Source organism: Aythya fuligula, chromosome Z (genome assembly GCF_009819795.1).
Source record: "Aythya fuligula isolate bAytFul2 chromosome Z, bAytFul2.pri, whole genome shotgun sequence".
NCBI classification, from domain to species: Eukaryota; Metazoa; Chordata; class Aves; order Anseriformes; family Anatidae; genus Aythya; species Aythya fuligula.
The window spans coordinates 26,553,590-26,569,980 of record NC_045593.1 but is presented as its reverse complement, the minus strand read 5'-3'; the positions used below and the strand labels follow the sequence as shown (position 1 = coordinate 26,569,980).

The following is a 16,391-nucleotide window of genomic DNA, read 5'->3' as shown; positions in this document are numbered from 1 at the left end:
AAAAAAAAAAAAAAAGGGGGTGAAGAGTGCAGGGTTGCATGGGAAAAGATTTCCTTTTTTCCAGCTGTATTCAAGGGCAGGGCTTGCCTAAGGACTCTACAGTTAGTGCCTGATGCTGCAGAGTTAAAGGTGTTGTTTTTTTTTTTTTTTTCCCCTCTCTCGTGTAAGTAATCTGCTTTGTATTTGTCCAAGCTATTTCTCCAATTTTACATACTTTACTGATAACTATGTAAGAAGTAGAAATTCCTGCATAACCAATACTGACAGGATTATTGATCTACTACGGAATCAGTTTTTCCTGCTATTAAAAAAGCTTGCTCTCTGCAGAAGTTACTCTCAGTTCTTAAAAGTTCTTCATATGTTAGGAGAAAAACACAAGTTTATCCTCTGGCACTTCTCAGTCCTGGATCTCCACTCTTGACATGGGAGCTTCATAAAGTTGTTAGTTCTGTACAAACAAACACAAAAGCTGAAATACAACTTTGGAAGTACTCTATATTAAAACTATACTGTACAGGAACATTTTTTAACATGCTTCTGATATGATAGTACAGAATGAGCTTTTCATATATAAACAGCTAATGTGGCATTCAAATTTTTGTTTTAGTAACCCCAGTAATAATACAAGCAAGCTACTTTCTGTTAAATTTGTACATACATTGTAGTATGGTATACAGCTTCATACACAATCTGAAAGTTGGTTACAAGGTAAAACATTTTAAGTAAGTTTCCTTAGAGCACTGAAAAGTTAAAAATAACTACAAACCAGGGTTTTTCTTCATAATGTTTTTTTTAATACTTTTCACTTTTAAATACTGGTTTTAAATTTGTGATTGTAACATGGAAGAGCCAACTTTTAATTTTTAAAACTTATCATTAGGATTATAAAGCTATTATATAACAGTTACACTCTACACACTCAAAGTACTCAAAAATATGATTCATGTTTTGAGTCTGTAGATGAACAGTGGCAATTCAAATACAGTGTTATCTGTACAACTTGACAAAAATACAGGTGGACAATCTGATTAGTTTAAAGAGAATCTGCACAACTTCAGATATGCCAGCTCAGCCCAATTAAGTAAAAGGTAATTCCCTCCACCCTCCACATTTTTCACAGATCAATTTCTCCAAGTAAGATGTTCAGGTTCTCAGACAGGATAATGGTGGCTATTGCTCATCCTCATTCCCCTTAAAGGTTTTGTCAAGTAATTTCCTTCAGATCTAGTTCAGCAACAACAAAATTATCCCCAAAATGATATTCAGAAAACGGTATTTAATGGAGAAGACTGCTGCATTTTCAGCCCTCCAAATTGGTTCAAGAAACAACCCTCCTAGAGTTAGGGGCTTCTTCTGCAAAGGAAATCATAGCTGTATAAATGCTACAGATCCACTAACAGGATGAAGTGAACTCAAGAGTGCACATACATGTGGCAGTGTCTGGAAAAAACAGTTGGGTTCAGGAAAAAGGGGAAATTTTACAAAATCATAAAAATCCTCCAGATTTTTGGTCAAGAAAGGATCTAATAGTTACTTAAAACACAGATAATCTGAGAGGCCTATAGAAAGCTGCCTTTATTTTTTATTTTATTAAGAGGTCAATTAATACCTATGTTTCAATCTTGCAAGTACTTCCATAGCTTTTTAGGAAGCCTTCTCACAATACTGATTGGGCAGGGCTAGCTGTAGTGAAGTACCAGTGCCTTTATCTAAAAGTAAAGTGTATTTCTTACAAAGAGTATCTGTAGTGTAATTTTATTTACAGAATAAATCGCAAAAGTACATCACATTTAGTGCAAATGCAACTAATAATAAAAGATTTATATACTGCTTTGTAAACTTCCATACCTTTGTAAAATAAAGCTATCCAATTAAATTAAGAAACAGTTACTTGCCTGTGTTCAACAACTATTACCAGAAAAGGCAAATAAGGAATTAAACTCTTCATATTCTGGACTTTTTCTTTCTTTCTTTTTTTTTTTTTTTTTTTTTTTTTCATTTTTTAATTTCCCATCAGTGGCTATGGTGAATGAACCATTTAGTTGATTGTAAAAAGATGAAGTATATTTGAGGTATAAGAATTATTTTTTGTCATCACTATATAAAATGCTCACTGGTGATATAGTAAACATGTACAAATTTTTGTCTTATTTGCCTTACTAGCATTACCATTTAGGCACTTTTCTACATATTCAAATTAACAGAGTAATTCTGTAATAAGGCATATTCCATGCACACCTTTAGAGAAAGGCAAATAAAAAAGGTAGAGTTATGGAGCATGAAATCTCTGTGCATGTGTAATCATGTGTTAGGTATGATTTTATCTCTATAGAGAAAATGAACAGGTAAAAGTTTTTTCCAATACTGTACTGATCACATTTAATCATTCACCAAATCTTCATTAAGTTACTATTTTATAGTTATTTTCAGGCACCTACCATACTATATCAAGTAAGACTTTCACTTTCTTTTGAAAAAATATATCAAGCTTTTTCCTTGAAATACACAGGTCAGTGAAACACCCAGCAGTCTCTGAATAATTTCCAACTACAGGACACAGATAACACGTCTCAAAGCAAAAACCAGTCTGCCAGAGTCATCTTCCAATGAGCATCTCCAGAATCAAAGGCAGGCAAATATCTGACGTTTAAATTCTCACAGCAACTAAAGGGAACTTTCCAATAAGAACTATGCATCATCATAGCTCTGAAGGGTTTTTGATCAATTGGCAAGTATCATCAACACAACTCACTTTCTACATGAGCCTCATAGCATGGCTTTATTAAGGTGAGGAAAACACATGCAGGATTTGAAAATAATGTATTCATCCTCATTCTAGACTGGGAATGTTATCCTATGTAGTCCAAATTACTTCAATAAATATTATAGTGTACCTTCTCACAGCTTCAGAAAAGCCCCCTAGATATCATGCAAGAAAGCAGTCCACATATAGCATGGACAGACATCCTGTAGATTTTGGGCAGTCTCTTGCCCTCTCACATAGAATCTTTCCAGAAATTTCTGGGTTATGTTTAATAACAAAAATTCTGTAGCACATATTACATAACTAAAAAATACAATAGAAATATAAAGATATCTGGAAAAAAATAAAGCTTTTCACACTCTTACTCCTTCAGAGCCAAAGATCTTCATAAGAGTAAGACAATAGAAAAGGCAAAGTCATAAGGATATTGACAGCCCTCAGTTATTAACTGACATTTTATGTAACAAGATGATTCATTATAGAAACCAGCAGCAATGAACTATGATTATACAAAGCAAAACAAAACCTGCCAGTAATTCACCTAGGCTTCACTGAACTCCTCTCTCTACCCCCTTGCCTCAAAATACCACAGATTTTTATGCATATAAAGCACATACAGTATGCTATATGTGCATTTGTGCTTTTTAGACATGCACAAAAACTATGCAAGTATCTGGGCAAGGTTGACAACAAAATTCTGCTAGTTGCTTAAAATAAAAGCAGTAACCCACGTTGGTGATTCAAAGTTGTATGTTCTTCCTCGTCCAAAGCAAGCAAATAAAAATAGAGCCATATACATGTTATCAATACATGTATTTATAATTACACACTGATTCAGCAAGAAAAGTTAGCAGGAAAGATCTAGTGTTAAATATTCAGCCTCATGGTGTCGCAACATTTCTTCACTTCAGTATACAAAGCCTAGGATTTGGGCCATAAGAAGACTGTAGATCCTTCGTTCCAGCATGGAGTGCTCTATGCATGGTCACTTCTCCAACGTGGAATGCTCACCCAGTCTTGTTCTGATCACTGCAGACAAGCAATGACAAAAATACAGCACTGTGAATTTCAAACACTAATAGAAAACAATAAATTGTTAAGCCCTTAAATAGTATTCGCACTGCTATGATCACATTCCAACTGTTGGCTCGTGACAGCCATATTTTGCTCACCTACACTATCTCTAATAATACACGATTAAAAACGTGAATCAGATATTACAGGGCTACCTGTTACAGAAGGATCAGATGACGAAGGCTTGAAATCTGGCATAACAAATAGAGCCTAAAAATAGAGGCAGCCTGTGTCATGCACAGAGATAAGCTTGCTTTCAGATCTTGCTCTAATACTAGAGCTACCAAATACTACTGTGCAGCTGGAATTTTATGGCTTACAGTCTACACACTAACAAAAATTAAGCAAAGCAAAGCCTTACTTTGCACAAATGCTTATGTCTGACAGATTGAGTCTCAAGTGATTGGGAAATCCTTTCCTAATGTCACATCAATTAAATGTTAAAATCATTTTAGATTAGCCCAATGGCATATACCATAAAAATGTCAGCTAGTTTCAGAAGGCATCTGTAAATTGCTTCTTTTTCAAGTTTACCACAAAGACTGAAAATTTAGGTCACAACCTTTAAAACATTTTAGTGGTTGATACAGGTCTGTGAGAAAATTTCCGTTGTTAATAAAAAAACCCAGATCAAAACTATTCTGTCAATATAAAGGAATACTTTGACCTTCTATTCTAGTGGTATACCACAATATTTTATGGTATTCTATACCATAATATTCTAATTCGAGTGGTACCTGATAGATATCAAAACCTCATGAGGCTTTAGAGAAGTTTTGAAGAGAATACATACTGAACTAATTATAAAACATCGTTGACAATTGAGAAAACCAGTATAGACATGCATATGAAAAATTGCAAGAGCTAGTAGGTCTACAAAAAATAAGGGCTACATAAGTTATCAAATATTATTTTTCCACATGAATACTACATGAACGTTTTAAGAAGCATATTGCATACATAGGCTAATAATAAACATTGAATTCGTGCTAATTATGATAAAACATTTCTAGACTGCATACTTCTGTTGGCCTTAAATATGTAAAGCAGTGAATCAAGAAATTAAAAGAGAATATATACCTGCTAGTACTAGAATAAAATAGGCTTTCCTGATGTTTTCTCTTGTACATATGATGTAAAACGCTTCAGGAACTTGGGATATTCTCGTTTCGCCACTGCTCGTAACACTGATGCTGGTGCCCATCCTCCTGGATTCACTACAAGTAGACAGGAAGAAAGGCATTGAAATTCAGTAAATCCTCTAAAAGCTAGAAATGCAGATGTAAGTTTGTATTCTTGCAATTCCTTCTGAAATAGTTACAGTGAATAATCATAATTTTTTAGGCCATTACAGCTTGTACTGTAGCGCTTCCTACTCATAGTAATCAACTTCGGTCCAGGTCTATGATGACACTACTTAGAAAACATTGAAATAATTAACATAACAATAAAACATTAAAATAAAATAATAATATTGCAAGTCTTTTGGAAATGCCCAAACAGAAGCTGGTATTTTCTAAGTACTTCAAAAAAAAAACAAAACAAAAAAAGGAAGATTCAAGTTACTTCTTATTTCAAAAACACTAATTTCTGTAGTAAACTTCTCAGTTACTGCTGCATCTGTCTGCAAAATTGCTACGTAGCCTATGTCTTATAAATTATTTTTGAGAGGCTTTAAAATATGCGAGGCTTTGAAATACGTTTAAATTCATTGCTCAAGTATTTTGCAGAAGCAGCTGTCACTTCCTATATAATCATAGTTCAGAATTTGTCACTGAAAATATATATTTTTAAATAATTGGGAAACTTTTGAAACAGGAAACAAAGTAGCTTTATAACCCCAGAGGTTAGCATTATATAACAGCATTTTCACAGGACATTTGCACGAGTCACGTCACTCCTACATGTCAAAGATTTATGGAACTCATTTTCCAGACTTTGGTTCCTTAGTAAGCAATGTAATATGTGGTTAAAAATAATAAGCATGTGAGATACTCTTAAAGTGTTTTTGTAGCTGCAGGAGACAAGCTAATAGCTATGTGGTTCCAATATTATAACAGACTTCTAAATACTATGTACAGTAACAATATAGTTTGGCTTTGATAATTTAAGTCAATACCAAGGATTCTATCTGTTAAAAACACAAAAAAATGTGGAGTAGATTATAAGGCTTGCAAACATCCTCACACAAAATATATTTGTACCTTCTTAACATTGTTCGTAAGAACTGTATCTTTACTATCTGCAGCTTTTCAGCCTAACAAGATGAACTGGGGGAAAAATTGACAGCGATACATGAATAAAAAAAACCTTACTATTGCTGAAACTAAAAGCTATTCCAAAGCATCACCATTGCAAACACTTCTTCTACCCACCCCCCTCCACCAAAATTTCAGTACTTAAGCTACACACTAATTCTGGGAGGACCCCGAATGCCACAGAATGAATGCCACCATTCACTGATTGGTGTAGCACAAATTCAGGTCTTTTTGAACATGAATGCCACAAATATTGTCCTGTATGTTTAACGAAAAACGACGTATTTTTTTTCCTGATAGCTGAATAATTATTTTATAATTATATTTTTTATATTTATAAACATTTACATTATTAAAAACAATATTTAATAATAATAACAATAAGCCTATATCATACATGTCACATTGAAAAGAAATATAGACTTACCATTAGCTACATATGTAATCTTGCATAAGATATTGTCTCTGCTTATTTCCTTGTTCCCCTCTGGTGGGCTTACTAACGTCTGACAAATCATAGCAATATTTATTTTGGCACGGACACAGCGATTGTTCAGCTACCGAAAAGAAAAAAAAAAACATTCATAAGCTTCAAACTAAGTTTATTTCCACATGCTTGACTGTAACATTTTAATTTTCTATAAAGTCTAAGACAGTCAGGAAGCTGTGTTTTAGAGAGAATGCATTCCAGCAAATGACTAACAGGAATACAAACAAAATGAAAAGTACATGGTTAATAAGGAAAGGGTTAAACTGAAATGCCTGAATCTCTGATTTGTTTGCTTAATACCTATTGGAAGTTAATTACTTCAATTATTGTAACAAACAAGTAAGGAAGCAGTTAAAGGGTAATGTATCTGCATTTACAGACACGAGTAACTTTTCCCTGATGCACAGGCATCAGCACAGAAACACTCCAAAGAAAGCATTCACTACTTATTCTCTGGCAGAACCATGTACACTGGAAATTTAAGAGATCCTATATATAAGGTTATACAAACCTGTTGACACATCTGACAACACAGAAAAGTTACCGATTTGATTCCATACAGTCTTAATTTTTTTAAAACAGTCTTCACATCTCCAAAAGTTTTGTTTTCAATCTTCTGCAACACCTTCAAACTGCCAATTGTTAGGGCAAGATAGCTTTTGGCTTGGAACACCCAGGTCATTGTTCCACTGGGTTTTGAAATAACCTGTATTTTGCATGATTACTCCAACCCGCAACCTACCTCACACTTCTATTGCAACACCATCCCCACGTCAGAGAAAAGTGGTAACTTAAAAGCAGAACCTGACAGAATGAAAATACTTACAGGAGCACTATCATGTTCCACAGAAAAGTTGCACACAATCCATGTCTCAGGGTCATTTTCACTGAATGCTGGTATCTTTCTGATGGCAGACAAATACAGCACATCCCTTTGGGAAGCTGGCCACACCCTCTGCAGAGAGAGACCCAATAAGCTTTTAACAACTGGGCAAGTAGAGTACTTTTTTACCCTTAGACAGAGGAAAACAGAATTAAGACAAACAAGATCAGACCAGTTAAAAAAAGTTTCATCAAGTACTGGTACCAGTACCATTTAATATCTTTATTAATGACAGACGTTGGGTTTGAGTACACCCTTAGCAAGTTTGCCAATGACACCAAGCTGTGTGGTGTGGTCGACACACTGGAGAGAAGGGAAGCTATCTAGTGGGACCCAGACAGGCCTGAGAGGTGGGGCCTTGCTCCTGAGGTTCAACAAGGCCAAGTGCAAGGCCTTGCACCTGGGTCAGGGCAATCCCAAGCACTAATACAGGCTGGGTGGAGAACGGATTGAGAGCAGCCCTGTGGAAGAGTTCTGGGGGTACAGGTGGATGAAAAATTGGACATGAGACAGCAGTGCACACTTGCATCCCAGAAAGACAACTGTACCCTAGGCTGCATCATAAGAAGTGTGGCCAGCAGGTCGAGGGAGGTGATTCTCCTCCTCTACTCTGCTCTTGTGAGACCAACTCACTGAGTGCATCTGGTGCCCCCAGCATTAAGAACAACATGGAGCTGTTAGACCGAGTCCAGAGGAGGGCCATGAGGGTTATCAGACGGCTGGAGCACTTCTCATATTAAGACAGGCTGAGAAGTGATCAGCCTGAAGAGGTGGCTCTGGAGAGCTTTTCAGTACTTGAAGAGGGCTTTAAGAAAGGTGGAGAAACTTTTTACAAGGTTGTGTAGAGACAGGACAAGAGATGAAGTTTTTCTACTAAAAGACAGTACTTTTATGTTAGATATAAGGAAGAAATTGTTCACTATGAGGGTGGCGAGGCACTTGAGCAGGTTGCCCTGACAAGTTGTGGATGACAAGTTTGTGGAGGTGTTCAAGGCCAGGCTGGATGGGCTTTGAGCAGTCAGATCTAGTGGAAGATGTCCCTGCCCAGGGTAGGGGGGTAGGGGCTGGAGGTGGGTGATCTTTAAAGGTCACTTCCAAACCAAAAATGTCTGATTTTATGTTAAATTCTATGCTAACAATTTCATTTAATTTTCAAAACTGAAACAGAAAAAGCATAGCTGTTGTACAGAAACATATCGAAACATATCAGGTTACACTGCTGCACTTGAGTAGAAAAGTTTAAGGCCTTTGACAAAGAGCCAAGCTGCAATAGGCAAACAGGAAGAGGCAGTTCCTTTCCTGTTCTCTCAATCTCAGGCTCACATTTTAGTTAATACTTGTAAGGTACAAACTACACTATTAACTGCACTGGTTAAATATAAACAGATGTATCTACAGTTAGCTAGGCCTTCAGAAGCATGGAAGGACAGAGAAAAGAAAAAAAATATTTTAACAACAGTAATTTTAAGTGCAATTACTTTAGCAGGACAGATATGGCAAACTGACATTCTCTAACAGAAAATTTCAGAATCAAAAGTATCTGATAAAATATGAAGCCACATGGAAGCCATTTTCCTGACACTTGGTAGAATTAAAAATGCTTAGTTTTTACCACAACACTACACAGTTCACAAAACTGTCATAGTCAAAATCAAATCTTCTTTTATGGTTGTTTTAAGGTAACAGCATTTCTAGTAAAGTTATCTCAGAAAAATACTTGCTCATTTCTGACTATATTAACACTTTGAATCATGAAAGATTAGAGATAAACCTGTACTCTTAGTTACCATTTTAATTTTTTTTTTTTGAACATGTTAGGCTACAATTACTAGATTGCAATTCAAATTTTAGTGAAGTTGCACCAGAACTCTTTGGGGAAGAAAAAGAATCATAATCAAGTCATAAGAACGAATATTACACCAGCAATTACACCACTTTATAAAGCAAATACATATGCCAAGTAATTGTGGTCAACTGTAGCTTGCAATATTGAATAAAACACATGATACAGTGGCATGAATTTCTCTTGTTTTAAGTTGATGTTGATTTATTGCTTCAGTTTGCTTTATATGACCCTTGTCTTGCTAGAGGTTATATTACTGGAGATTAAAATCAAACCTAATTTATTTCATGCTATATCATAAACATGCACAACCACTTATGATATCAAGCATTCAATGTTCAAAAGGTTGACAAAGTTGCAGCTTCATAAATAACTTGTTCTGAACTGTTTTTTTGAGTAGTATGTTTAGTTAAGCATTTTAAAATAGATTAGAGCACATGTGCCCAAAACTGTGTTGGTAAGGTACATATACAGGTAGAGGGTTAGTCTTACCTTATGTGTCTGGTAAATGATGATTGCATTATCAGCTAAATTTTCCACGACGTGGAAATTTTCAATTGTTGCTACAACAAGGAAAGAAATCCATCAGTAAACAAGCACTGATATTAGGTTAATGTTATAAACAATATGCTTGCTGATATGCTGACTTCAGCTTGCACGTAAGTCTATGGGGCAACCCCGGGGCACCAAACAGACTGGGAAACGAGAGGCTGGAGAACAGCCCCACAAAAAGAGATCTGGGTGTTCTGGTTGATGGCAAGTTGAACATGAGCCAGCAGTGTGCCCTGGCAGACAAAAGGGCCAGCCGTACCCCAGCGTGCAAACACCACATTGCTAGCCTGTTAAAGCAATTGATTGTCCCACTCTGCTCTGTGTCGGTGTGCTGCTTGGGTGCACTGTGTGCTGTTTTGGGTACCGTAACATAAGAAGGGCATAAAACTATTAGAGAGTATCCAAAGGAAAGCTACAAAGATGGTGAAATGTCTAGAGGGGAAGACATGCAAGAAGTGGATGAAGTCACTTCGTCTGTTCAGCCTCGAGAAGGGGAGACAGGAGTGTGACCTGATGGCAGCCTACAGCTTACCCATGATGGGGGGCCCGTGGGGAGGCACTGATCTCCCCCAGCGACAGAAGCCATGGGAATTGTACGAAGCTGCACCGGGGAGGGTCAGGTTGGGTATTAGAAAAAGGTTCATCACTGAGAGGGTGGTCTGGCACTGGAATAGGCTCCCCAAGGAATAGGTCACAGCACCAAGGCTGCTGGATTTTAAGAAGCATTTGGACAATGCTTGCAGAAATCTCTTTTAATTTTTATGTAGTCCTGTGTGGAGATAGGAGTTGGACTTTATGATCCTTGTTAGTCCCTTCTAGTTTTGGATATTCTCTAATTCCATGATTGCTGATAAACATGCAAGACTTAAGAACTGATTCCTTACTTTCCCAGTCATTACGAACATCGACATTCCAGAAGTAGTGGCAAACTTCATGTCCAGTTACCCCTTTAACTGCATGTGTTGCCTTCAAGGGATCTAAAACTATTCCATTCTCTTCCACCTCTCTTCTGTATACCTATCGCCAAGTACAAAGGGTGACATACAGAACAGAAATGATCAAAATTGAAGTTTTAAGCAATTAAAACATGAACACCAGTTCATTTTTAAGAAAACTTCCTGGAACACTAATACATGAATAATTTGTCTTAACAGTTTTCTCTAGTAACTACTATTGAAGATGTTCTTAGCATTAAAGTACCATTATTCTGAGAATCTCTACTGCAAAATGGATTAAGCTATGTTACCACTACATACAAGGATCCACATAAGCACAGTAGAGTAGCTGACAGTAGCTTGCTACCATTACCATTCTTATACATTGGAATTACGTGTCATTTAATAACAAGTTTTAAGTAGGAGGGAATGAACGTATCCATAAAGACACAGCTATTCTTAGAGTTACAGCTCTTGTGGACTCCAGTCCTAGCTTAAACAATGCTATCCGCAGAAGTTTTAACAGCATAAATCACTGAGAAGTAGTATTCAAAAAGAATTAAAAATATCTGTCATATTAATTAAGCGAAAAAGCAAATATTTACCTTCATTTCTCCTTCTTCAACCACTAGCTGCCAATTGGCATCTCCTCCTACATCTTGTAAGGAGTAAGTTATATGGTTTTGTACCATCTCTTCCACCTTTAAAGAAAAAAAAATATGTTTTAAAATTATTTCTTTCATCTTCTTGAACAGGCAACTGTATAGTACCGGAAGCCACAAGTCATTACTTCAAATCCTGTGCAGGAGCTGAACTAGGACAACAGAGCTTTCTATTAAACATCAGGAACAGATACTTCTAGACTTCAGAAACAAATGCCAAAACCTTGATTCCAATTATAACTTCACTCTTTATGGGTGCTTCCCACCCTCTTTGGACCTCTAAACTGCCAAAACTCACTATACTTCTACCCTAAGACTGTTTCAATTCAGCATTCAGAAAATTGTTCGAGGATCTCTAAACAGAATTACAACACACTGTAAGACTTGAAGACCAATAACCAATGAAGAACATCTAAAAGGCTGAACAAAGGCAGGGGGAGGGAAGTAGGGGTGGACTGCTGTGGTTGACACAGGTAAACCCAATACTCCTGTACACAAATAAGCTCTAAAAAAATGAGTGCTTATTAGAAGTCATATTGGAACAGCAGTGAAGGAAATGTCATGAGCAAAACTTGCCTATTCTGTTTCACTGACAGCTTTGTACAATAGCAAACTAGAAAAGAGACATAAGTGCTCACATTCATACATCAAATTAAGATGCAGAGACTCCTCTATTATAAAATTCTAATTTAAAGTTACTTATTTATGTGCTTTCCTTAAAGGTCAGATACTTTATAATTTTAACACAGCTATGTGAATATGTCATTATTTTATTCTATATGATGTGCACTAAAATGGGTGGGTAGGACAAAAATGCATTTTTACTTGTGTTTTTATTATGTATCTGTAATCTTATTCTATAATTTTTATTTTTTTCTGCTCCCACCATTTCCAAATCCCATCCACACTCGAAGAAAAATAGAGGCAAAAATAAGGTATACAATGCTGTGTAATGTTTACAAATTCTGTAAACTATTTAGTAAATTTTCACCTAAACAGTAGGCGACTACTAAAACTTGACACTGCAAGTAATACCATGATTGACACTGTTTTCCTGAATTACTAGAAATGTTTTTTTTGTTTGGTTGGTTTTTGTTTGTTTGTTTTTTTAAAGGAAAAGCATTACTTGATCAGGTAGTACAACATGTAGAAAGCAAAATAACTTTGTCTTCTTCTGATATGATACAGAATTGAAATACATTTTTATTTTTAAATTAAACTGTAATTCTGTTTATAAAATGTATTTTTTAGGCAATACACTGAAGAGCAGGAAGAAAAAAATGGTAATTGAATCAGGTCAAGGTCCTCCAAATAAAACATCAAAATAAAATCTATTGGAAGTTATATTTCAGTTTAACTGTACACTTATCTACAGAAACACAATTTATCAGTCTGGTTCTTGAGCTTTTTTTTTTTTTCTTCTGAGTTATAATGAACTAAAAAAAGAAAAACAGCAAAAATCTGTATTTCTGCTTTTAGACTAGTCACCTTTCCCCGACAGTTACTAACAAGTTTCTTAGAAAACATTCCTTTTTTTTTTTTTTTCCCTCCAATGACACAATGCCAGTACTATCCAAGTCAGATGAGAGAACATGGACTATTTAAATATTCAATTCACTAGCTCTAGGTCACACTTCTTTCAGACAGAAAATCTCATCATGCATCTTTCAGACAGCTGCCCTTTAAATTAAGGGACACAGAGGTATCACTGCTACAACTTGCTGAGCAGAGCTGTTTTTCACTAGCAATTGCTTCTACTTGACCAAGGAACTGCAGTGCCTACAACTGTCTTATACGCATTACCTATCCTGCAGGTAGATCATAGATGGTTTGGCTGTTGTCTGTTAACCTGCACCTATTTTAGGTACTTCATTAGGCAGAGTTAATATTCACAGCTTCTTTTGACATTGAAGAGGTCGTATTATTACCCCTGGGATAATAATATCTCTTGGCAGGCTACAGAAATGGTCTGCAAAAACACATCTATCCTCTATGCCATGCAGCCTTAGGCTGAAAATTAAGTGGGCAGTTCTTCACTTAAAAGGCCCTCAACAGCTAAATCTATTTTAAAAACTGATAGTCCTTTAAAACAAAGTGATCTGCAAAACACCTGCAGAATTTTAAGCCTGCAGCCTCCCACTCAGCTGGCAGTAACAACTCAATGTCTTTCTGAAAGCACACTGAAGAAACAGCTCCCATCAGAATATATGTTGAAAGGTCTCAATTTTAAAAACAAAGCTGCAAGTTTCTACTTGACCTTCTCCTGACACCAAAATTCCCTTGGTATGAATGAGGTCTAGAAGCAAGTCACATTTATTCAGAACCAAGATGTTAGCTTGCCTTTTCAAAAGCCAAATCCCCTGCCAGGGGATGGAGGCCAATTTTATATTTAAAAGGTCCAAGGCAGGTTGTCACCAAAAGATAGCATACTGCTTTTCTCTTCACGCTTTCAGATGTCTTTTACCTGCCTGTTCATCAGTAGTACAGCTCCAGAGCAGGTAGACTGATTTGTTAGTCTGGTAGAAATTTGTTCTAGGGAAAGTACATTGAGGTAATGGTGGAAAAGAATTTATAAACTAACAAGATCATCCTTTCTGCAGTGAGCCATTTAACTCAAAACCACATCGTAAGGCACTGGGTGGTAACTTCTACTTCATATAATCCATGCAGCAGTTGAGAAGAGCAATGCTTTGCCACCATATTCCAGTCCATTCAGTCACGATCTTTAATCTCAATCTGTTTTATTGTGATAAGGACATGGTCAACCTCAGGTTTGCTTTTATATGGTAAATTTTTCAGCTACACGAGAGCTCTAATATTCAGAGCTCAGACTACCATACAGAAGCACAAATGCTATCACTGGCATAAAAGACAAAAACAAGAAGGCCTGCATACTTTAGTGATTATGAGTTTCCCTTGTATTGAGCAGGTGACGTACCCACAGCCTGATAGACAACCAATTCCGACTTCTGGACTCGAATTTGCTTTCTATTACTTGCTTTGCCCCCTCCTTTCAAACAAACTTAACATACTAACTTGACTCTTGGATTACCAGTAGGTGAGTCTATCAATGCTGTATAATACAACCTGTATACTTTTTTCCCTTGCAATAAGTCAAAATTTAACAATTAACTGACTGCAATAGGTCAAGGCAAGTGTTAGGCTTTCAGTCCAATAAGCAAGTGTAAGTGCTAGGGTTCTGTTCACAAAGATGGCAGTAATGCCTGCAGGTGGTATGATTCCAGGCTCTGTTAATTAAAAGAAAATCCATTCCTTCTCTTTGAAAAAGCAGCTTGTTTGCAGTGTTAGTAAATGATATCCAAAAAAAAAAGACAAAACATATCACAGAAGAAAGTCCGATTCTGACTCACAGTAAGACATGGACCACAGCAGAAGGAAACTAATGGCCTGTGTGCCATTGTTGAGCAACATTTTGAGACTAAAGAGCAAACATGCGACATCAACTAATTAATTCAACTTTAAACTATGATTGTTATGGCAAGCACCTAAAATAATATTGTGTGTTACTGGTGTATATAACTACATTCGCATATACAAGAAATCAGATTTACTTTCCAAAGGATCGGTGAATATATTTAAACAATTCAATAAAAAAAATCATATCCACAATCTTTAACAATAGACTTTATAACCTTTCATATGTTTTTACTAGAGAGAAAATGATAGTACTGAACCTTAATAGTTAGTATCTTAATGTCATTAAGAGTGACAAATGTTAAAGACAAAATTAAATCTGATTTAAAAACAAGAACATATATTCAATTCAAAGACCATTTCCATCCCACACAAAACAGGTGTTATCCTACTTTTACAATAATCAAAAATGCAGAATTTAAGGTGTATGCATTTTTATTTAAAGCTACTGAAATCAATCCAAAAATTCCACAAGATTTAGGCCTCTGCAGGAGTGATACGCATGCAAGTGGAATGTAAAAAGACAACCATTTAGTATACTAATAGAGAAGTCCTTTGTTTGTCTCAATGTACTAGTTTGAAGCAAGCAGTGATTTATGTAACAAAAAAAATTAGGTTCTAGAGAAGAGGATGAAATACAGCAAAGATATGCAACCCCCACTCTACACATTAATACAGTACCTGTGCGCTGAATCTGTGAACATCATCAGAGGCACTGACTAGATCAATGGAAGACATGGAGGAAGAGCGACTATAGGGCTACCAGAGACAGACAAAGAAAAAACCAAGTAATCAGAACAAAGGCACAACAGAGCATTCAGTACCAACTTGCAAGCACAAGATAATGAAGAAAAGGAAAACAAAAGCACCATAAGCAGCAAGCACAGCAGCAAATGCTGATTTCATGCACCTATTATGTATTATACTCCCAGCGAGGCACTGAGGAGCATAGTGTTTCCAGTAACACTAAAAAAAGTCAATAGATCAAGATACAAGAAACTTCTTTTTAAAAACTTTAATCAATTCCATAAATTTTGGTGAAGGAATCTTAAAAACTGAGGTTAGCAAATTTTTTTTTCTTTAATATCTCTGGCAATCTTGATACTAGTCAAGAGTATTCTAAATAAACACTCAAGTTAGTATTTGTTGAGCCAAGAGAGAAAACAGTCCTTCTACAATTCCAGCTGCTTCAATTGAAAATGAGTAAACCATTAAAAGTTACTAGAAACACCTGCAAAAATCAATCTCACCTACCAATACAAATTATATAGAAACATCAAAAGTCAGCCCATTGTTTTGAGAAAATCACTGGAAATATTTTACCTTTTGGACAAATCGATGAGTCCCCACAGCAGAATAAGCATCCCCAGAAGGTAAGGATGTTGGCCAGTGTAATCTGACCTTTTCACTTTGAGACTGCAACAAAATAGGTTTAATTATTGGTAGTCAGTTGCTACTGGGTGGACTACTAAACAGAGTGAGTCATCCGCAGTCT

At 36.1% G+C, this 16,391-nt stretch overlaps 1 protein-coding gene across 2 annotated transcripts in view; it reads right to left on the bottom strand.

Annotated features, from left to right (window-relative positions):
• Positions 1 to 584: 584 nt before the first annotated feature.
• The window catches only part of CERT1 (ceramide transporter 1), an 80,385-nt gene continuing 64,578 nt past the window's right edge, over positions 585 to 16,391 (bottom strand). The window contains exons 10-18 of one of the 2 annotated variants that reach the window (XM_032205429.1): positions 16,220 to 16,312; positions 15,578 to 15,655; positions 11,405 to 11,500; positions 10,749 to 10,881; positions 9,805 to 9,875; positions 7,413 to 7,541; positions 6,524 to 6,653; positions 4,919 to 5,055; positions 585 to 3,793 (exon numbers count right to left, since the gene is read on the bottom strand). In XM_032205429.1, coding sequence (XP_032061320.1) covers positions 4,928 to 5,055; positions 6,524 to 6,653; positions 7,413 to 7,541; positions 9,805 to 9,875; positions 10,749 to 10,881; positions 11,405 to 11,500; positions 15,578 to 15,655; positions 16,220 to 16,312 — 858 coding nt within the window. In that variant the 3' untranslated portion in view covers positions 585 to 3,793; positions 4,919 to 4,927. The remainder of the gene's footprint in view (positions 3,794 to 4,918; positions 5,056 to 6,523; positions 6,654 to 7,412; positions 7,542 to 9,804; positions 9,876 to 10,748; positions 10,882 to 11,404; positions 11,501 to 15,577; positions 15,656 to 16,219; positions 16,313 to 16,391) is intronic. The other variant, XM_032205428.1, reaches the window with a different exon arrangement.